Source organism: Ammodytes marinus, assembly GCF_949987685.1.
Source record: "Ammodytes marinus genome assembly, chromosome: 17".
Taxonomy (NCBI): domain Eukaryota; kingdom Metazoa; phylum Chordata; class Actinopteri; order Uranoscopiformes; family Ammodytidae; genus Ammodytes; species Ammodytes marinus.
The window spans coordinates 22,862,865-22,886,458 of record NC_137221.1 but is presented as its reverse complement, the minus strand read 5'-3'; the positions used below and the strand labels follow the sequence as shown (position 1 = coordinate 22,886,458).

At 41.2% G+C, this 23,594-nt stretch overlaps 1 protein-coding gene across 1 annotated transcript in view; it reads right to left on the bottom strand.

Annotated features, from left to right (window-relative positions):
• Positions 1–23,594, bottom strand: part of trappc9 (trafficking protein particle complex subunit 9) — a 228,972-nt gene that overhangs the window by 106,510 nt on the left and 98,868 nt on the right. The window contains exon 18 of the mRNA XM_080045758.1: positions 5,223–5,365. Within this exon, the coding sequence (XP_079901884.1) occupies positions 5,223–5,365 (143 nt within the window). The remainder of the gene's footprint in view (positions 1–5,222; positions 5,366–23,594) is intronic.

Sequence of the window (23,594 nt, the reverse complement as noted above, 5' to 3'; positions counted from 1 at the left end):
TGTGTCATTAAACAATGTTGATTTATTCAGGTTAGGAAACTTCTTTTTACTAAGCAATACCCTAGAGAATAAAGAAAGAGAATAAGAGTGTGAGGGTTAGAGAGAGAAAGGAAGAGGTGGAGAACAAATTAAAGGTGTAGCAGACGTAGAGCAAGACTAAAGTCAGAATAAAAGACCTATAGACCAAGTTAAAGGGTAGATAAAGAAATATACAGAAAAAAGCACCATCAATGTGGAGTAAAATAATGAGACAAGGACATTTTAAAGAATAATGTACAAGGGAGAGAAAGAGGGAGTGGAACGTAGGGAGAGAATGTAATCATCACAAGGTAGGTTGATAGCAATTTGTGCTAACAAGAACAGCTGTATTGAAATGCCCAATTTTCAAATGCAACAAAGTGCAAGGGAAACAGACAATGGAAGCTTAATCACATAATTAATAACATGATATTTGTTGCTGTTGTTTTTATAGAGAAAGAGACAAATACATGGGCGAATGGACAGGCAAGAGAAGGACGAGGAGCCAGAGAGAGGAACACAAAGACAGATCGAAAGGATAAGTCGCTGTATTATTGAGCCATTGCTTACAAGCACTTCCAAATTCCCTTTAAACTCGCGGCCAAGACGAAATTCAATAGTACTTATCTCGATGAGTTAAGTGTGTTACAGGACTTTAATGTCCGCCTTGCAGGGCGCAGGGGGAGATTCAAAAGGAAATTCTGATAAATGATGCATGGGATTGTGTGTACGCAGCACATGATAGTGTCAATTGGATTTGTGAATACTTGTGATTAAATCAAATTTTTAAAATAAAGTTTGTAATGTGACTGAGGACTAAGACCACCTCTGAATATCATATTCAATAATAAGAGGTAATGTCAATACTAATTTGATCATAGTAAAGCGCAGAATGAACTAAAGTTAACACGTGCGTGTATAACTGAATTTAGGATCGCAGAGACATAAATGAAGGACAGTTGCTGGTGTTAAAAATGAATTTAGTTCGACATACTGGATATTAGGCATGGGACGATAAACAGTTTCAAGGTATACCGCGATATGAAAAGCCAAGGTTTCAAGACCGCCATTATCTCTGTCATACCATTCAAAAGGTACTAGAGCACACACGTGTATTAATGTTCACTTTATTAATGTTCACTTACAGGACTGATTTGTTTAGAATAATTTAATTATTTTATTTATGATGTTATATTAAAAAAAATGTTTTTTACCCAGACATTTCAAAATAAGATATTCGAGAGCTGTAATCACAATACAGTGATACCGTGGTATTACTTACTTGATACAGAATATCATACCGGCCCATGCCTTCTGGACATATTACGAGGACATTTTAGTTTAACAAGGAAAAGAAGATCAGTCTTTGACTTAAAACATTCAAAATTAAAGAAACCCAGAGTACCAAAGTGTTTGACCTGGTGTAGATAAGTTATCATTTACCATTGAAACGAAAGCAGTCACTAAATGTTATATTGAGTCACACAAATAAACTTTATTTGACTAATGAAGAGCTGCAGGCAGTCCTTTTAAATCTTTGCCCAGGCCTTCATTTTTAAAACACATTTCTAACATGTTGTAGAGTTGCTTGAGAGCCAATGAATAGTGTGTGTCAGTGTAATGAGGCAGACAGTGCTTAGGGTGCCATAGAGTATAGGGAAGAGAGGGGGGACTCTATGGTAAAGCAGCCGCCACAGCAGCAGCATCTCTATGTGTGTGAATATGTATCAGCGCTGAACCAAGATGGATGGCTTCAACTGCAGATATTATCACAGCTAATGATTCACCTCAAGTGGCCATTACTCGGCTACGATCTGTCTCCCTCGCTTGGTGGTTTTTTTCCTCCAGAATTGGGGAGCTGAAAAGTGGAGTGAAGTGGAACGTGTGTGTGTGTGTGTGTGTGTGTGTGTGTGTGTGTGTGTGTGTGTGAGAGAGAGAGTAAGTGTGAGGTGTGTTCTGTAATGCATGTGCATGAGAGACGGTTAGAGTGTGATAGCATGAGAAAAGGATCCATTTATCATCCATTCACGTCAGCCACTATCTGACCCCGGCAGAGAAAATAGCAGTTCTAAGGCTTCTATTTTTTTTTATAGCAATAATGTCACAGCGAGTGTTGCTGCAGTGGTTTAAAGAGAAGGTCGATATCTATTAACTCGCTCAAGGGGCAAAAAACCTGCTGCATTTGTATCAGTTGTGAGATAAAAAATTAAGCTTTAGAATCAAGATACCACCTCCGGACAAGCGCGGCTGTGAGGTTTGTTTTCTATAAAGTTCAATGGAGGAAGAATAGTAGTACTATATTTATCGGACAATGGCTGGGTTTAAAGCCATTATCAAACGAGTTGACTAAGTCCATCAGCTCCACAAAATCTCTCTCTGTATTTCTCAGTATGGGCAAGGATAATTCAATATGAATTAAGCTCACTGATTGAATTTTCCTTAAGGACAAAACCCTGGAGACATAAGAAAAATAACTCCCCTCAAACAAGGTTAGTTTGCTTTCATTATTTAGTTTGCCTTATGGCAGTTTCAAGTCGATTGTGTATGGACGATGGGGGTAGCTGCAGTAAAACAATGTAACTAAGGAACAAGAAGAGAGCCATCATAATTCAGCCCAGCTCTACACTCAGTTGTTTTCAGCCAAACAATTAAATAAAAAATGGTCTGATGGATGCGCTGTTTGCTGCCTTCCGAGCACCAAACAAAAGGCAGACCAGTGTTGGCTACTGGATGGTAAATGTAGTGGAGCATCGAGCAGCTAAAGCAGGCAGATCATTCCCTCAGGAGTTGGCCCAAAACCAAAACAGAGCGAAGAGAGGAGGGAAATATCTTAGTGACATTCATCATGGGCCAGAAGCACTACTTGAAATAAATGCTAATGTGTTAAATAAGCAACTGTTTGATAACGAGTCCAACACATCAACTTTCTGAGGTGATAATATACTGTATATGTGTGTATATAAAGTGCTGTGTTTACAGCTTGCTACACTGCCTCCAATAACTGATATTAAAATAACCATATAGTGTTTCCCGCAGGATATTTTTCAGCAGCGGTGGTGTGGCCCCCCAAACCCTCTAGGAGGATCCGGGGGCATGCCACCCCGGCCGAAAGTTGTTTGTACCCTTTACATTTGAATGCATGAATCTGGTGCACCTTGAGAGGAGAATATGCATTTAAATCCTATTCAAGGAGTCTTGTGTATTACTATAGATAGGATAATTGGTGCTGACTCTTAAACAAGTTTAACCCTTGTCCCTAAGCTATTTTTGAACTTAACACTTAATTTCCTGCATTCTGGTGGATAAAAATCCACCGATCTGTGCCTTTTCTAGAATCAATTTAGTGGAAATTAATTTTTTTCTGTGAAGGAGAAGACAACATCCAGGTTCATTGAAAAAGAGCTATTATGGAATATATATTTTTTTTAGGAATCATGACCCAGCACCGGTGTAAACTATTTATGGCAGTTTACATTGGTAATGAAATGCAAAGCCACCACTGGAAACAAAGGGGACGGGCTATCAGCAGCTAGCTAACGTTAGCTACATAACACATAACCAGATAATGTTAGCATTCATCCTTAAGGCTGTTACATACTCCGCGAGAAGAAAGAACAAAGTTCTCGGTGACAGAGCTGCGAGAAGAAAATTACGTCATTTTCTTCTCTCAGCTCTTGTTTAGCTGTTCTCGCAGCTTGTTCTCGACACATCACCCGGGCCGAACTTTCTTCTCGCAGCTTGTCCGAGAACTATTGTGTGATTGGTCAGTCTGAAGTCAATGAGGAAAGCGAAGTGAAATCAGCTGGCGCTACTGAGTCAATTACCATGGTAACAATGCGCCGCGGTGAGGAGTTCGGCAGTTGAGTTCTCGTGAAGTATGTAATGTCAGACCAGAAAGAACTTCTCGCAGCTCTGTCACCGAGAACTTTGTTCTTTCTTCTTGCGGAGTATGTAACAGCCTTTAGACACTTGACACAATCAAACATCAATATTAGCATGCTATTTAGCCACATAGATTGGCCTATTTAAAGCCCTTTAGAAAACTGACATATTTTTCATTGATGCAAGTTCATCAATTCATGGCTTAAAATGCTGAGCTGTAGAACTTTCAGCAGACATTCCTAGCGGTAAGCTGCGCGAGTGTCCACCCGTTGAGCGTGGGCGACGTGCGGATATGACACAGGCTCACATAAACCTTAATTGATATGCAAATGATTTTTATAGCAGTGTCGGGAAAAATATAGCAGCGGCGGCGCGCCGGAAAACCTGGAAAAGCATCACAAAAGAAGAATGCAAAAGTTTTGTTATGTCAATGGGTCACAGGGTTGATGCAGTTATTGCAAGCGAAGGATTTGCAACAAAATATTACGGTGTATTCACTTTAATTTATTTTAAGTCTATCTGTTCCAATACTTTTGCTCACCTAAAAATGTGGTGTTCCTTTACAAAAAAAATGCTATCTTCTCAGTTGTGTGTCAGATCCAGATGTAAATACCTGGAAATGAAAGCTTAAATGTTGATCTATTGTCTCATATTCATATTTTGGTGTTAAACTCAAATGTTTCCAGTCTACAGCAAATATAAAGGAATTGGCCTCACTGTTCTGATACTTATGGAGGGGACTGTACTTATACCAACTTGCAGAATGGACTATTCCCCCTTGATTTGGCCATCCCCAGACTGCTGAGGCCTCATACTGGCTATGCCTGTGGATCTTGTACCACATTTCTCTCAGCCCTTTCAGGCACTCTACCAAGGTGGCCATTATGGAAAGCGGGATCGATTACGGGGACCCTGAACTTTGTCCGTACATATGAAACGTGATAATTTTATTAAGATGAGGATTGTATTAAAAACATACTTCACCGTTGGGATTATGAAGGTGTATTGAACTCTGAGATCCTATATAGTATACTGTAAATGTGCAAAAAAAAATTAAATCGATTCATCCTAGCCTGAGAAAAGGCATAGAGAGTGTTTTATGGTCTCACTGTACCCTACAATGTATATTGCAGGGTAGGGTTAGGATTAACGGGACATCTCGGCCAAGGGAAGACTGAGGAAAGAAAAACCTCATTCATTATGTCATAATAGCGATCTTATAATGTTAGAACATCAGTTCCGTATTGGGGAAGTATTCCTTTAAGATCAACTTGAATGTCAATCATTCTTTGGTTGGCAAACACATCTGTAAGCCCACATACCTAGTCGCGGGGAGGGTGCTGACTCTGGTGAAGAAAACGGACGGCTCCACGTCAACATGGACCCCCAAAGAGAGCTCCCTGTAGTAGCCCTCCACCTTGCCTGCTCCCCCAGAGTACTTGAAGTTCAGCACCGCTTCCAAAGACTGCAGAAAAAAAGACAAGGAAAGTAGATAAAAAAAACTTTGATTAATCTGGTTTGATCTGGTTGCACTACATCCAATGGATAAATAGTCCCAAAAGGAAAAAACTAAAATAAGCCTCTGATGCACTAGCACAGTTGAAATGGAACATGGGTATGGCAGACTGTGAGTGTGATTGGGGTCGGAGGTCAGAGCCAGCGTGTTGTGTACCTGCCATTCCATTGGCCCAAAAACAGCGGTGTGTTTTTAGGGTCAATGCATCAGAAGTCATTACGGCAAAGTAATAAATGCAATGCAGCACACACAGCTATGATGGCCCTTAATGAGATGGAGGCATATAATGGTGAGAAAGCCTGAGCAGCGGGGAGTGCTATAATTGGTGGCTCTGGCATCCTAAAAATGGTATGAGATTGTTTTTTTTTTTACTGGCTGCGGTCCACGCTGACGGAGAGGAAAAGCGGACACACAGAATCACTCAGAGGTTTTCTGTGGAGAGGGGGTGTGTGTGTGGGGGTGTGTGTGTGTGGGGGGGGGGGGGGGGCACAGGACAAACAGCCAAGTGGGCAAAGAATGGGGGGGGGGGTTTAAAAGTGGCAGTTTATGGTCAGGGAGCAGTAGCTGACTCAGGCAATGGGCTTAAGCCTGGGGAAAGGGTGAGCATTCAAGGTCCCGTTTTTTTCTACCTATGCAGCCTATATCATCTACTCCACATATTGCTGATGGAGGCACAAGCTCTGCCTTTCTAGAACAATTTTCACTGATTCCTTGATTATTTTCATTCTCTCATACCCTGTTGTGTGTGTGTGTGTGGGGGGGGGGGGGGGGGGGGAGTGCTGCGAAGCGCCAAGTGGAATGATTCGGTGCCTGCTGGCTAGACGTCTGGCCTATTACAACCTAATGACAGAAGCACAGCACGCTGATCGAGAAGAGAGATGAAAACATTAGGGAGGAATATTTTTATTATAGAGCAAGCACCTTAATTCTACAATTTCACTTATTGTGAACTGCGTTTAACTTGCTTTATTTGCCTTCCTTGGTATATTTTCATACCATGTGATACATCTGATGCAATTTTCCATTGTCCCGGTATATTTGAATGCAATTATTATCATGCACACTAACTGCTTTGCTCTATGGATGGCCCAGAATGAAATACAGTATCTCAACAATATTGGATGGATTTACAATTTATACAAACCTTTCCACTGACCTCTAGCACACTGCATGTGTATCAGGTTTGTACACAGACAATGTGTATAGCATGCGAGTTAGTGAGAAAAAAATGTACTCTAGTGGGATTAATAAAGGGATTTTCTTCCTCGGTTTGTGACCAAACACCTACAAATATGAATGATTGTCCCACTTAGCCTCAAGCTGTATGTTTTGTTCAGCGCTTATTAGCAAATGAGCAGGCCAACAAGCCACATTAGGATTGTGAATTTGGCAAGCAGATGTTTTTTTACAAACACAAACTCATGGAGCCACTTATTGGGCTGTACTCTTGTTTTTGTTCCCAATAAATGTCCTCTATGCACATTGTTATTAGTGTTATGTTTTGAAGCGTATTATACAGTAGGGAAGAGGCACTAGTTACCAACTAAATGTACTGTATGACAAATGTAACACTAAATCATCTGCTATTGTAATGGTCATGATGGGAGTATTTCCTTACGCTTGCTTGATGCAAAGCCAGATCTAAAATTCCTTATATCCCTTCTGAATACCTGGTTCCCGACTGTGTGTCTTAGGAGCCAGTCTGTTTTGGATGTGGAGGGAGAGCAGCAGCCCTACAATGCGGGAATCAGACAGGCTCATTGCACACTGCGCTGGCGACAGAGGGAACGGAACAGCATGTGGATATGAATCTCATTTGAATTGATTGTGTGAAATCGCTCAGATTCCTTTGGCAAAAGCCATCTCCATTCAAATCTATTTTTCTATACTTGTTGTTTTCCTTCTGGTTTTCTTTATATGATATAGGCTGGTGTTGTTTAATATGTTAAACAAATCCCACGAAAAGACAAAAAAACAACATCTTTATCCTTCTAGCAATATTGTTTAACCCATTGATGAAGGCTGCTGCGCAAAACTACATTGTATCTCCTGCCGGCTGCTGCGTAGCACAGCATTGTTACTTTATCTAATTTTCATGGCGTGCGCACTGTGCAGAATAGAATGCACCGTCATTGGTTCAAATACACATGAGGTGGGGATTGTTGATTTTTTAAGACCACGTGACCACCCAAAAGTTGTGTGGTTTGCCCAAGCCCCAACCTCAGCGATTTTTACCAGCATCCAATAAGGAAGTGACCACAACTGTAGTAACCGGAAGTGCCACTGGGGGGTGGTGCCAAGACCGAGCAGTTTTTCTTTGACTCACTTGTTAGACAGGCCGTTTTCAAAGTCTTATTAAACCTATTTACAGCCTGGGCCACAAAACCATTTTAGTCTGTATGTTTAGGTCATATCTCCATGACAACACTGAGGGGGGTGAATTTTTTTGGACCACGCTAGTTTTTATTCTTTTGGAGGTTAAAATGTATTGGCGCGATCTCTTGAGTGACAGCTCTCCGCCCGTTGTCGCTCACTTTGCCTCGGAGGTATACGTCAGCTATCTCCCTCCCCCTCACAAAATGGCGACGCGCACAAACCAGGATTATTGGATGCCGTGTGAATAACTGAGGTCAGCCCGGATGCTACATCCATATTATTTACTATCTATGGGTTTGCCGAAAATCACGTCAAGCAAAAAAATTAAAAATACATAAATAAAAAATAATAATAAAAAAAATAAGCCGGCTGTGTCGGCGATAGCGTATTACAGAACAGTTAGTGGCGTTTGGAGCGCAAAATACAGGTTTACTATAGACTACTGACTAAAATCACACAACACATTGCCTCTATTTTTTAACAATAGTTATGAATTTAGGTTATATTTTGCTGCTCCAACTCAAATTCAGCCCAGCCAGGCAATAGTTAAGTTTCAGTTTCGTTTTCAATTCCTTGGTATACAGCCGTTTGGACCAGCTGATCGGCTCCCGACAGCGGGAGTCAGTCTGCGTTCCAGTTGTACTGGGAAGTCGGATTTATAGTGCCAGTGATAACTGAACTAAATTATAAAATACAGCTATCTATCTCTTCCTCTATCCATCTATATTTATCCCTCTACTGCACACTCAGTCACTACTATCCATGCTTAAAGGAAGCAGGATTATAACCTCCTTTGCACATTATTTTTAAATATTTTATATTATTATTTATAATATTTTCTCCCCCATCTAATTTTGACGATTGGTAGAAAGATGTGTTGGTTTATAAGCGCTAAGGGAGCATGTTTAAATAAAACCTGGGAACCTTAACTTTTAAATGTATTTTATTTCATGTTTCTATGTGCTACACAGGCTTAGATATTAAGGTTTTGGTAGACTTTACAATTCGTACTATTTTTTTCAGAAAACCTTCAGGCATTAACCCATTGATGACGGCTGCTGCGCGATGCCACATAGGCTCTCCTGCCTGATGCTGCGTCGCGCAGCATTATTACTTTATCTAATTTTCATGGCATTCCCAGCATAGAATGCACTGTCATTGGTTCAAATACACATGAGGTGGGTTTTGTTGATTTTTTGAAGACCATGTGACCACCCAAAAGTTGTGTGGTTTGCCGAAAATCATGTCAATCAAAAAAATAAAAAATAAAAAAATAAAACAAAATAATAAAAAAAATACGCCAGCTATGTCGGCGACAGAACAGTTAGTGGCGTTTGGTGCGCAGAATCAAGGTCTACTATAGACTACTGACGAAAATCACACAACACATTGCATCTATTTATTAACAATATTTAATAATTTTCTAATTCATCTAATTTTGACGATTTTTAGAAATATTTGTTGGTTTGTAAGCGCTAAGGGAGCATGTTTAAATAAAACCTGTGAACCTTAACTTTTAAATGTATTTTATTTCATGTTTCTATGTGCTACACAGGCTTAGATATTAAGGTTTTGGTAGACTTGACAATTCGTACTATTTTTTCAGAAAACCCTCAGGCATTAAGGACATGCATCCTAGATTGCCATAGTCATCAATGGGTTAAGGACATGCATCCTAGATTGCCATAGTCATCAATGGGTTAAGTGGCCAAAGCCCAATACACAACCGCTGTAGCAGTTACAGATTCTTGACATATTATTGGTGAATATTTAATGATGAGAGCATATATACATACATACTATCAAACTATGCAAACTCATTGTTCTCTAGAGCAGTGGAGTGCCGTGTTATATGCAGCTGTGTAAATCCTATTGCTACTCGTGTGGTAGTAATGGCCTCAACGTGATCCTCTTGAGAAATAACGACTCTCAGCAACAATAGCAAAAAACGGCGTCTGTGCACCCATATTCCCTTTTAAGACAGGGGCAGACTCCGAGCTCCTTCTCGATTCAATCCTCTCTCTTTCTCTCTGCACATCGGCCCTCTAAGGAGCCTATTTTTAGACACACTGGGCTAAGAATAGGCGCTGCTGTGATGTGCCGACTGTGTTAGGAGAAGCAATACACACACACACACAGCCTGAGCAAACAGCCCGCACGTGTGTCGCACCTTCACATGCATACAGACAACGTGATGAGTGAGAAGAACACCATGCTTAAGTCAGCAGTTCGATCGAAAGGTATTCACCTTTACTAAATTATTGTTAAACAGACTTTGAAAACTAAGGAACACAATCTAATCATTAACTTAACATCACTAAAAACCATGACTTTTAACCTAAACATTAACATTCCCATGAGCCTTTGTGATTGCCTCCTCTGGACACTACAGTATGTTTACATTTGCTATGGTTAAAGGTTGGTTAGTGGACACAATTAGACAAATTGCACCAAAAATAGAAACATTAGAAATTGTGCTAATTTTATAACCACAAAACAGTTTTTATATAGAAATGCCACTGGCTTTTGTTTCAAATTCAAAAAGCATGTGTTCAATCCTAAATTCATCTGCTCTGCATCACAGACATGCCATGGAGTTCAGCAGACTCAGTCTTTGACTGGCGCTGTCCTTGAATGCCATCACTCCCTCAATGTATTCTGCTGTGTCACAACAAAGCCTGAGATGAAAATCCATCACATCCATCTATACAAATGCCGAATTTGTTTGGCAACAAGGAGGTGAATTCAGAGCGTCACACACATCATGCTCTGGCTTTCAAATGACGAGTGAACAGAAAAAGGGAAAGAAAAGTAAAGCCAACGGCATTTTGAATGTCTCGACACGGAGATAAACATCCAGACAGAACCCGCTGAGGAGAGTATGGCATGGCCACATGTCTCCTGACGGGAATACCAAGACACAGCATCCCATTGACAGGCACTGTGCTCTCAACCTGCTCTAGCTCGAGTGGTGGTTAAGCAAATAGCCTTTGTTGGCACTGGGGCAATGACTTGCTAAGTTGTTTAAAGGTGAAGTAGGCAATTTTTTATGTTAATATAAGTGTTAAATCGCTCTTTATTCATACAGTGATCACTTATATAGTGTGCGCGTTTCATAAAGCCGATAACTCAGTCACCCGCTCTGCATATAATTGGCAAATAAACTTTTCGGGGATCCCACTACTGATAACCAATCAGAAGAGAGAACGCTACAAACCGGCACCCGTCTCACTGATGGTGCACACGCAGAGTGAGAGATGGGTGAATATGTATGCGCCTACAATGGCGGAGCAGGTAAAAATCCTCCCCAATGTCTGTTTTGATGGTTTTCATCGTGTTTTATCACACTTACGGATCTGAGATGATGCTATAACTTGCTGCTTGAAGACCGCAGTGCATTAATGTGGTGACGTAAGGACGAGGGAGGGGACTGCTAACTGCAGTCACTGACAGGAAGTTAGCTAAACTGACCATTCCGCTTACTGAACATTTAAAGAATGCTACCTCACTTAAAGAGGTTCTACTGAGAATAACAAGGGAAGATAAATATCAATGAATTCAGTGTACACTTTAACAAAGAGGTTTACAGCTAAGCTTAGCACAAAGACTGGTCGGATCTAAGTAAAGACTGGAAGGATCTAAGTAATGTCCAAACAAGAGACATGAATACATGTCCACCCTGACTAAATATTGATATGTGTCCGCATATTTTGAGACATTGATAGATGACACACAATTAGAGCTCGAAAGCAAGTTGAACTCTATGATAATATACTGTATAGGTGTGTTTCAATTGTAATGACCTCTGCTGAAGGTTTTGAATTATGAAAGGTAATTTGTGTAGTGTTTTTTGTTAAAACGTCTGATATAGTTGTGGTTCTGCACCAAAATGCATTATGTCTATTCTGAAACAAACCTATTGAACGCATTCTCTATCCAGTAAATGTACAGTCTTTTTTTTCCGCAACATCTTAATTCTCTATCTTTTACCGGCTGTTAATGTGCATAACCAGCATACACATTCCGAGGAAAGTATGTTGTTTTTAAACAGGCTTGAGCTTTGATCAATGAATCCTACAAAATAAAATGACTTTTGGCACTGTGACAGTATTCCTATTACATGCTCTCCTCTCTGACAAAAGAAAAACCAATACACAGATAATTGTAATAATTGCTAAAACAGCAATGGAATTCCACCTAGCTATTTCCGAGCCTGGACGAAAGCCACAGCGAAAGGCACATCATTATCATCCTGCAAATGGGACAGATTGGAAATGGTGTAAACCCCTCACCCCCCTATTCATGTGAGACACACTTACAACATAAATTTATCTCTCTTTCAAAAACATTGTCTTCCCCCCAAGCCTAATTTGGGATATAATCTGTGGTGAATAGACTGTACCAATATCTACAGACTCTCTCTCTTTTCTCATTATCCACCCATGGATCTTGCATGTTTTTATTTTTCCAGGACAGGTGGTTGGATCATGGGGAGACAGAAGGTCGCCGTGTACTTTGAGGAATGGGATGTATGTGTGCCTAATCGTCCCTAAAATGAGGCTTGACCCCTGCTTCTGTTGCATCTGCCTATTGTTGGGAAAGTGAGCCATCAGCTAAGAGAGCCATTAAGTTTTGGGGCGACTGTGTTGGTAGAGCGGGTCGGCTGATGATCAAAGGGTTGGAGGTTCGATCCCCGCCCTGCCACCTGTGTCATGGTTGTTGTGTCCTTGGGCAAGACACTTCACCCACCTTGCCTCGTGTGAATGTCGATAGTATCGGTGTATGAATGTGTGTGTGAATGGTAACGTGGGAAAGGAAAACAGGTCTCCCTTGTAAAAGAGTCTTCGGTCTCAATGGGATTTACCTGTATAAATAAAGGTATATAAAAAAAATAAAAATTAAATTGCCTGGTGGCTTCTGTGGAAAAACTGACAAATGACTCGAGGAGATTCAGATGCAGAGAATAGGCTCGTTCGGCCCCAGTTTCATCTCCTCTGGAAAGTAGACTAGAGTAGCCGAGTGCAGTCCGGGGAGTGACGAAAAAGCCTGACTGAAGCCGGACATCTCCGAGTCGGCTCGACTTGCATGTGCCGTCGGAAGTAGCGTCCTTGTTGCGGATGCAGTTCGTTTTCTAGCATTATTTTGAAGGCCTATTAGAAACATATCTGTAGAAGAGCTACACATGCTAAAACCGATTAGAAGCAGAACAAAAAACAAAGAGGACTAAACACTTCAAAAGCGAGGGACATTTTCAAAACAAGAAACAAGAAATCCCCATTCCCTACACATCTTTATCTTTCTTGTTATTTTACTAGAAAACCTACTTTGAAGTGATATAAATCATTTACAAATCCGAATAAAGGTGGTTTAATATTTCTCCCTTCACATAACGAATATGATCAGCTAAAAAAAGAAAGTTAAAGGTCTAATAAAAGATCCCTTATTATTACTGTAGAGATGGCTATGATGAACTTTAGTATGATGTGTAACATGTAACATACAATTCCCAGACAATTTAGATCACTGGGAATAAGGCTATGATTTAATCGTAATGGTATAAAGATATCACTTCACCACAAACGAATGTGACTCAAGTTTGTGTTCACTTCTAAACAAACCTATACAGGAGAGTTAAAACCGCATGCTAATTATTGCTTTCCAAATGATTTCTCTGTCAAGGGTTCAGATCAGTGGAGGCTTAACTCTGATTAAATACATGTCTGCTTAAATGCATACACTGTGGAGTAGGCCTTATTATTCAACATAAATTAAAATTAAAAACAATGGATCGTAATTTAATTTTGAGCGCTGATGTCAGACTTTTGCGTAACCAATTGGGGAAATGCATCGAAGGCACAGGGTTTAAACTCCCAATCAGGGCTCAGCTCTGCCCGTCAACAAGACGTTTCCCATCAAACATTTTGCTCCCGCAGCCCCTGGAACTCAACTGCAGCGACATGCTCCTAGGTCTGTGTCCGTCTTGATCCCGCGGGACTTCAAAGTCTCATGCAGCCAAGCCGCAGCCAGCCGCAGGTGCAAGTCGGACAAAAAGTCTAACCATAATGCTGTGCGTTCAGCAAGACGCGAATCATAATTGACAGCCCCACGATGTCCAACTATGAGACTCAAACACGTGTCCTGACAATATAACTTACCCTAGCTGAGGGAGGGAAATACAAAAGCAAGTACTGAGCGGGTTGTCTGCTGTCCCCACTGATGAGTGAGAGAAACAGCTCAACAGCTTTATTTATATTACTTTCTTCTCTACTTGTATCGTATGCACCTACAGACCAAGGCAAATCCCTTGCAGGTGTAAACTTACTTTACAAGAAACCTACAGTAGTTTGGATTCCGATTCATTATTGGAGTCTTGCTGTGTGATGATCTAAAAGGTTTGAAACCCGATGCTATGTTTGCCACACTACGAACAAATGAGATCACTGTGCCGCCTCTTACACAAAGCTTATCGATGTATAACATCAACTCGCTTTTGTGTCTGCACTCTAGCTTTCTAAGAGGCACTTTCATTGTATGTATGGCCTTGAGACAGCTTGACATTATCATGTCTCTGCGGTGCTTGTTGGGCGATAGATGATTCTTGAGAGAAGAGGCCAGACAGGAGGGCTGATAAGAGCAAATGTGTTCTTTATCGGCCCCGTGGTGTAATGACCTAGCAATAATCGTTGGATGATGAGGAGCGAGGGGTTGCTGTGACCAAGTCTGTGTTGATTTGACAACTGATGGGGGTTAGAGCACCAAAAAAGAAATAAACTGCTCAGTAACAACCAGGCTTGCACTCAGACCAAAATAGCTGACACCGCTGACAGGGGAAAAAAAGGATTCAGAGTTGACCCAGTGAAGCGCAGAAGTTTGCATAGCACGCCATAATAACTTCACTGTCTCCCAAAAACCAGCCCGAACCCCAAAAGCCCCTATCCGGAACAGCCCCCAGGCCGGGTCCACTTAATGATGGTCCTGATATTTCTGCCCCCAGCGTTTTAGAATGTAGATGTCATATTACACACTGCATGTAGTTGTCTCTTTTGTAACAGTTTTTAATGTTTTTTTTATTTTTATGTAATTTTAGATGTCATCTGTCCAAGGATTGTTTGGGGTGTGGGGTGGGTGGGGTTCTACATTTTTTGGTTCATGTATTGTCCGTGGGTGTCCAACAGTCTAATGGCCAGGGGGAAGAAACTGTCACTGAACCTAGATGTCCTACTGTGGATGCTGCGGAACCTCCTGCCAGAGTTCAGCATGGAGAACAGTCCGTGGTGAGGGTGGATTGAGTCAGAGGAGATGTGTTGGGCTCTACACAAGTGATGATGCATACACACCCGTGGTTACATTCCCTATTTGCACTGCCCAACCAGAACCAGACTATTGGAAAATAATCTTCTCGCCTGATCATGACTTTCTATTCTACCGTCCCTTAGTTTAATCAATGCATATCAACATTCTGAGGGGACACACAGTTCAGTTCACACCGTCCCATTAAAAAACACCAGCCAATTAAAATTCCTCTATCCTCTTTAGCTCAGTGAAACCCTTCAGGACAGTCCGTTCCCACAAATCCTTTCTGTATCGCTGTCCGACAATGCCAGGTTACCAGGGAAACAGCTTGCGTGCAGCCTGCGAATAATCAAAACCACAGCTCCCTGGTTCGTTACAGCACCGGGGTCATCAAAGCCCTACAAAATCATGGCCATGGAATGACCTCGCCATGTACTAGCTCATTTGAATACTGATATGCAAACTACTTCACTAATACGTGAATACTAAATTGGGGAGGGCCATTGTGAATCCTATGCTTATAATATGCAAAGTTAACATTTATTTGAGTTAGTATCCCCAAAAATGTGTCCCATGCATGTAGGTGCTAATGTAAAAGGCTGCTTTGAGTCTCTTTCAATACGATATGTTGCAAAACTGCACTAAAAAGACAATGAACAAACCTATTTTTAATGATAATTTCTAACTGAAATGTATCTATTGCCACCTTTTTCTCCATTGGTTAAACCTCATCGACTGCAGCTCTACTCCTTGGTTGTTGGGTCGGTGGTGGGGCAGACACGATGGAAACCCAGGTGTGTCTGCTTTGTGCTTATAAGTACTTCCTGTGAATCCTCACAATACAAGAAGCGTTTCATCCACGGTAATTTGATCTTCTTTTCAAAGTGTCGACTAATTCACTTAAATATGGTTCAATCTGATTATACGTTGTGAGTCATGACGGGGAAGGAGAGTGGATGAACAACAGAAGTACATTTTGTCAAGGGAGAGTGGCATCTGTCCCGAGATGAAGAGAGGCTACTGTACTCGCACACCCACACAGAGTCACTGGCCGACCCAGAAGCAAAACGCTTGCTCTTTTATATAACCCCTGTGGTACTGTGCAGGTGTCACACCATTTACCAGCTTGAGCGGCTACATGAAGAAGCATCACATCAGGCCCCTGGGCCCCTACTGCTGTTCTTATAGTATATACCGTATACACAGAGCCAGTCAACCATGGGGATGTGAAGTCAGCTTTCAAAGATGGGACAAGCCGAGCCTGAAAGCTTTAGGAGCTCCATAGCCTGAAAATAAAATGATAGATTGCATGGCGATGCATGAGGAGACATTTACGCAAACACACACACTTTTTATAACTACACTTACACACACACACACACACAGAACAAATGACCAACAATGACCTGTCAAATGAAAAAAGGCAGGTGTGCTGGCTGGTTGCTGGTATATAAACATCCTGCTCAGGGTAACTGTGTTGCAGCCGAAAGGTGCATCTAATCGACAACAGTTCAGTCATTGAGCGCCTCGGCATATGGAGCCACACTTGGCCTGGCTCACTGCATTTCACACATGGATACAAGTCCAGTAAGCATGATGAAATGCTTCATTCTCTGCTAATTTCCCCCGCCAGCCTAGCATACACTAGCAATTTTTTCACACATGCATGCGCTCGCACACAAATACACACACACACACACACACAAATACACACACACACACACACACACACACACACACACACACACACACAACTTCATCGTGACCTTCTGGAGTGGGACCGCATTTACTTGATCACTGTAGGTCTTGCTGTTGGTATTTTTGGACGTAATGTGAAAATTCTGTTTAGTGAGCAGCAACTAATTATGGTGGAAGTTATATATATTTTTCGACCCTGTTATTACACAGCACAGTATATGTTCTGTAGCTACTAGGGATGGGTGTTAGTAATCGAGTACTCCTCGTTTCAAATGAACTCGATTGGTGGATGAGGAAAATCGTTTTTTTTTTTTTTTGTGTGTGTCTGTAGCCTTCAGGCCGGCGGCCCGCCCCTATTTTAAAATGTTATATGCGTGTACAAAACGGCACAAAACGGATAAAATAAAGTTTAACAAAATTAAATATTTTGATGCAAGTGCAATAAACTGAGCGTTGTGTCAAACAGCAACTCCAAATAACTGCCACCTCCGTGCCACCGCGGCGCAGCCTGTGTTCTCCACAGCACCGTGGAGCTGAACACGGTCTCTCCAGAACATGTTCAGGAATATAACTGTGCAATTATTTCAAAGCAGATGATAAAGTTACGTTTATAAAAAGGGGAGATGACACCTGTTACTCTCAGTTAGTAATGAGTAGACTCCAGGTGAGCATGCAAGGTACTCTCCGCTTGGCATGGGCGTAAAATTGCGTATGGACGGTGTGGACGTGTCCATACCAATATTCAAATGTGCTGAAATTGTCCACACCAATATGAGAAGGATATGACAACGACGAGAAAGGGTTAATGCGTTGCCTCTTTATAGTCCCGCCTTACGTATTTTGTGATTGGCTTTGCCTCCTGTTGGTTGTCGTGGGTTGTGTTTCGGTTAGCGGTGATTGGTTGCTTAATTTGAGAGCGGTAAAACAGCTTCTGCTGTCATTTCGGAATCTATCAGCTCAGCTGCTGCGCTGTGAATGCGGCTGAAGTTTGACGTCAACTGAGGAAGAATGTCGGGGGAAAAAAGGAAAGGAGAACGCCATAGAAGAAGAGTGGTCAAAACTAAAGAGGAAATAGCAAAAGAAAAAACCAAAGCAGATGTACGTTTGCGCTGTGCAAATTGCGCACCACATATGCCTATTGATTCTGCTCTGCTATGTGCTGTAGTAAAGATAGGTCGCCTTGGAAACAATTAAGCCCCTGTATACCGCGAGCATCTTGTCTTTTTTACTCGCGCGAATCACCATTCTCTGCAGCCGTCACCGGCTCTGTGTTGTTTCTCGCTCGCCGAGGCTCGGGCACGCTCGTGCTTCAGCTGCGCTCCAACTCCCCGTTTCACCTGTAAACTGAAATTCCGAGTCGGGGACAGCCCTACTATGAAACATAAGTAGCCAAGGATGTATGAATATAATAAGTGTTTTAGTGCAAAACGATTGATAGCCGCTCAACTCTTGACTAAACTGTAGGCTACATAGATACATGATAAAACTGGTTTGGTTAATAAACTAGTGAGCGGTTGGATGCTGGGTCTGGGGCGAGGGCGTTTCGCCAAATTGTGTGACGTTTCGCTAAAATGTGTCCCCACCAATATGAACATCAACGTTACGCCACTGCCGCTTGGAAAGAAAAGTAAAGGAGAAGCAAGGCTTAGCCTACTTCAGGCACATTCGCTCCGAGCCAACAACAGTTAAGAAGCCTTCAATAAGGAATATGGGGATAAGATTAAAAAAACGACCGGTGTAACGTTCTGTAAATGAGGAATTAGTCGCGGTAAATATTCACGGACACGGAGTGAGCATTACGCGGTTGGATATACAACTATCTGCTTTGGTGAGTTATTTATATGTATTTAAATTGTAGGACAATCATTTTATATTATTTGCTGCCCTTCTTATTTTAAATGGCGACTTAGGCTATTTTTTGTGTTACAACTACAGCCCATGCTTTTTTTCTCTTTTTTTCTCCCCAACGCAGACCTACTCGATCGGTTTACATTGTGGCCCGTCTATTTAATTACTTTCAGTGAGGAAAATGGGTTTTAAACTTGTGGAAAAAAATCCTTAATATCATATGGCAACTGTGACTGTTTGACAATAATCATTGAGCCTTAATTGCGGTGAACCGTTGTTCTGCAGACAGATGCGTTGCGTTCTAAAAATAGAAAAATCGATTGATCCTCGAGGACTGCAAGCGATCACATGAGTATCGAAAACACTCGTGCCCATCCCTAGTAGCTACTATTGCACTAAATGGTAACACTTGAATACTGTATGCAAATATGCAACTTGTTTGTTGAAAGGTTAATAAATGGGAGCTTCCTCAAGCAGCCATCTCTTTCCCGACAATTCCCTCTGTGCACGAACTCTTACATATGGTTATTAAACATTATAACGCCTGCGGCTTGTAGTCCAGTGCGGCTTATAGTGCGGAAAATACGGTAAATACATTTATTAAAATATATTGGACACCCAACCGTGAGCATAATCCCAAACTATGTGATGGTGGCTCCCTTGGGCGGCAGCTTAAAAGGTGTATCAGATATGTTATGGCCGTTATTTTACTGTAAGCGTTTTACAAACTCTGCGAACAGCCTTACTTTTATCCAGAATATTGTCATCCATAGTATCAAATCCAAGATGGTTCCATAATATTCTTTGATTTATTTGGTTTGGTTTTCTCCAATCATGCGTTAACGAGGTAAAAAACTATTGCACAGTTAATTGAAGACAAAGACTCATCGTGCATTTTTTTAACACTCCCCGATTGGAGTGAAAGGTTTCATTCACTGAATTCTAAATTAAAGCTGGGTGGAGGATTTGGGGAGAAAATGGCAGTTGGGATAGAGATTCGAATCCAAATACCTCAACCGCTCTACTTGGTCCCTCCCCTATGGTCCTTCCCCGAGACGCTCTACACCAACAAAGTCGTGCCAAAGTGAATGGACAGTCCCAACAGCCAATAAGAACAGAGAATCGGAGCCTCGCTCTGATTGGTCAAAGTGTACAGCTCATGTTAAATTTGACCAATCAGAAATCACATACTCCAGCTTTAAGACGTAAAATGATTATATCCATATGTTTTCTTCCCACGTTTGAACAATACTTTTGAAAAAGAGGTGACAGGCCTATGACAACATTGTCCTCATTCATTAACGGCATATTGTCATCAATGAACATGTAATGATGAATGGAGAAACAATGATACTGCCAGACATTACGTTTTAATCGAAAGTTTAACACTATAATCTAAACCACTTATTTGGAAGTGGAAATGTGTACAATTATATCCATTATGTAGTTTTTACATCAAAGTGTGCAATTTTTTTTAAATGCTTCATATCTTCAACATTAAATTACTTCCAGAGAATTCAAGGGGGCTAAAATGTAGAACCAGAGAGTTCTTGACATTTTTTGAAATTCACGAGTTCAGCAATACCACCTTCCTCACAAAAGCATAATTAATTCATTAGCCTAGACATACATTTTAGAACAAGATATTGAAATATACACAATTGTTACATTATGTAATCCAAACTGTCGCACTCCCAATCGGCCTGTCGCGCCGCAGCTCGTAAAAAGGCTGCCTGGAAGCTCAGACAGAGTTGTGTATGTGAACAGTAATTAGGAAGAAGCATTCAGAACTGTGTTATCCCTGTGGGGTTAGGGCTCCTAATGGACTAGATCATTTGGCCATCATTTAGAGACACGGGGTCCCACGGTGCCACATCACAATGTTAGCATCTACGGAGCAGAGCCAGGTCATCAGGGACCAGACGTATACAGAGCTAAATTGGCTTCCTATGGCTCTTGCATTTGAGTAAATCATGGATGCAGGAGCTTAATGCTTAATGAAAGGACTCCTGGTGTTTGTGCCAGTGTGAGGTGCCCCCTGCCTGCTGTGACTATACGCTCCAAAAAATATGCGATAAAAGTGCCATGATGACTTGCTGCCAGTGCTAAGGTCAATGCCGAGGCCAACTGCCATGAAGACCTGCAAGTTTGCTGATTCTCACAAGGAATAAACCACGCCCTTTCACTGTTTATTCAAATATTAACATTCCTTATATGAGCAAATATTAAAAAGTACAGTGTGCAACAATTTACAGATGATACGGTGGCCTTCAAGGACAAGAAGCAAGCTATTGAATATGGCATCATCCCCCACTCGCTCAAGTAATGACCACAATAGCAAGTGATGAGGTGAAGATGTATTTAGTTATTTAATCTAAAGTACTACTTCTTCATCTTTCAATAGGTGCATACTCAATATATAAAAAGGCATAAGGTTGTTAAGTTTTTTCATGCTGTGCTGCGGTAAAAATATGGTGGTGCAACATGGTGGCGCACCACTCTCCTATGTAGATATAAAAGGCTCTTTGTAAGGTAAATTAAAAAAACTTTTTTATATCAAATGGTTATACACTATTCAACATATACAGATTAATATTGTATATTGACTCCAGTCTACCAAGTCTGTTCTGAATTCCCTTTACACGCTGTGCCTTTAAAGGTTTAATGTGATGAGGCACTAACATCCAGCAGCCAGATCCTACAAGGAAAAAGATAATTGCGAGGCGAATAATCAAAAGCCAAACTAAAAGACTCATGTGCTGCTAATCTTATCACTCAAAATGTGCGTACTTTTGGCGGAAAGAATTATGAGTAAATTATACACTGTGTTATCATGCACGTAATGACAACCCAGCTTGAGAAAGAATGAGGCACATACAGTAATTACATTTTGGGCTTATTGAACCACTACCTGGGGCATAAAAGAGCCGGCAGCAGCAGGCCTTTGCCGCAATTCTGTCGGAGAGCGGAAGAGGGACGAGGAATGGAAGCAGATGCAACAAGCAGCTTTATCAATGCAACACCAAACAAAAAGGTATAAAAAACATTTAAAATTTCTGCAAATCCCTGTGGGTAGCCATATCAGAATCAGCTTTGTATTGACAACCCCATCCATCTTTCATGTTTGGTCCCCTTGTCGTCAATCTATTGCCCAGGCACAAGGTATGTGCCACATGTTGCTGCAGCCATAAACAGACACACTGGAGAAAGTTAAGGTGTATGTCTTGGTGGGGGCTAAGGGGGCAACACAGCTGTGGTCTGCAGCTGTACCTCCACACTCCAATCAGTGAGCGCTGCGTAGAATCAGTGAGCGCTGCGTAGTGCATTTACACCCCAGATATTAGCCAGCTTGTTGGAATGAAAAATGTTGGCAAACAGCAGGCGATTGTGGAAGTGGTGGGGGGGGGGAGGATGTTGGCACCCTGTGTGTGCGTTCCTGATGATGATGATTGGCCCTGCATTTATCTCAAGTTACATATGGATAAACACCAATAAAACACTACTGACTGTCTGACAGCAAAAGGGAGCTTCAGCATCAACAAATAAAATACAAAGCAAATACAAAAGATTAAACGAAGAGGCCGGGGGTTGATCCATATTTTTCACCCAATGTCACAGGCTTAGATATTAAGGTTTTGGTAGACTTGACAATTCGTACTATTTTTTCAGAAAACCCTCGGGCATTAAGGACATGCATCCTAGATTGCCATAGTCATCAATGGGTTAACTGTGCATGCATTTTTGAAGAATTAATGGGCAAAGGTTGCGCATCGCTCCTTAGCTCAAATACTTGTAGTCAATGGAAGTGTTAGCATTAGCCAGAGGATAAACTTAACAACTTCACTTAACAGTCCTGTGTGCTAGTTGCTTTATACTTTTTGCCCCTCATGTCATTTATGAATCGAATACATCCCGGAAGGAAACTACGCGGTGCGCCTGTGCAAACCATCGTGGATGTGCTTGTCAGTAGTTTAACAGAACAAAACGTCTGTGTTTACGAGGGATTGCTGCAAATGATCATGGCCAAATTGAGTCTCACAAAAACAATTTAACTATTCCTTTGAGCTACTTTCAAACCCAGTTTCCGCTGTGTCTTTGGAAGCAGAGATACCAAATTATATATCAGACCTGTGTGTGTTTAAAGGAAGCTATTGGAAGATTAAAATATCCATTTCAGAATCAATGTTCCTTTCAAAAAGGATTCCATACTTGATGTAGCATTTTTTCGGGGGTTTTCAGTAATTTTATTTCTAAATTGCCACAATAAGCGGCTCACTTTAAAAGATGATAGAAAAAGAGCTCAAACCCTCCAACAAGATACACAATCCTGGAATGAAATGGTGTATTGTAATGTGTACTGAAGTCTGACACTTGATATCACTTGTATCACATTGTTGTTCATTGCTGATAACTCAGCTGGGATGTGGAGGACACAAGTCTGCAGACACTTTAGATTATGATATAATAGTGTCCATGGGGGATGTGAGTAATCAGGTTACTATAGTAATGATCATTAGACTAATGTGCATGTAAATGTACTCTGTAGTTACATCTGATAAAAGGTAGACAAATTAGGGAGATAATTGTCAGATTGTCTACAAGTCTTAAAACAGTATTCTTCTTGAATATGAACCTTAAAAATAATAAATAATCCTGGCCATTCTTCCATAGGCAATGGATTCAAATCTAATCAATAAAGATCAGCTTTCAAAGAACAACAATGATTAAAAATTAAAATTGTACGTTGGTGGCGAGCAAGCAGAAAGAAGGGAGAAAAGAAGGAGCCTTTTTAATCCCGACCCGAGAAGAAAAAGGAATCATTTGTTGGTTCATCTGGAGTTTCACACTTGGGCAGACATCTGTGGCAGTTATAAATATCTGTATCACGAGCCGGGATCTGTTTCTATGAAGAGAACTGAACTGCCACCAGCGGGGCTGGGGTTCTAAAATTAGCACGCACGCT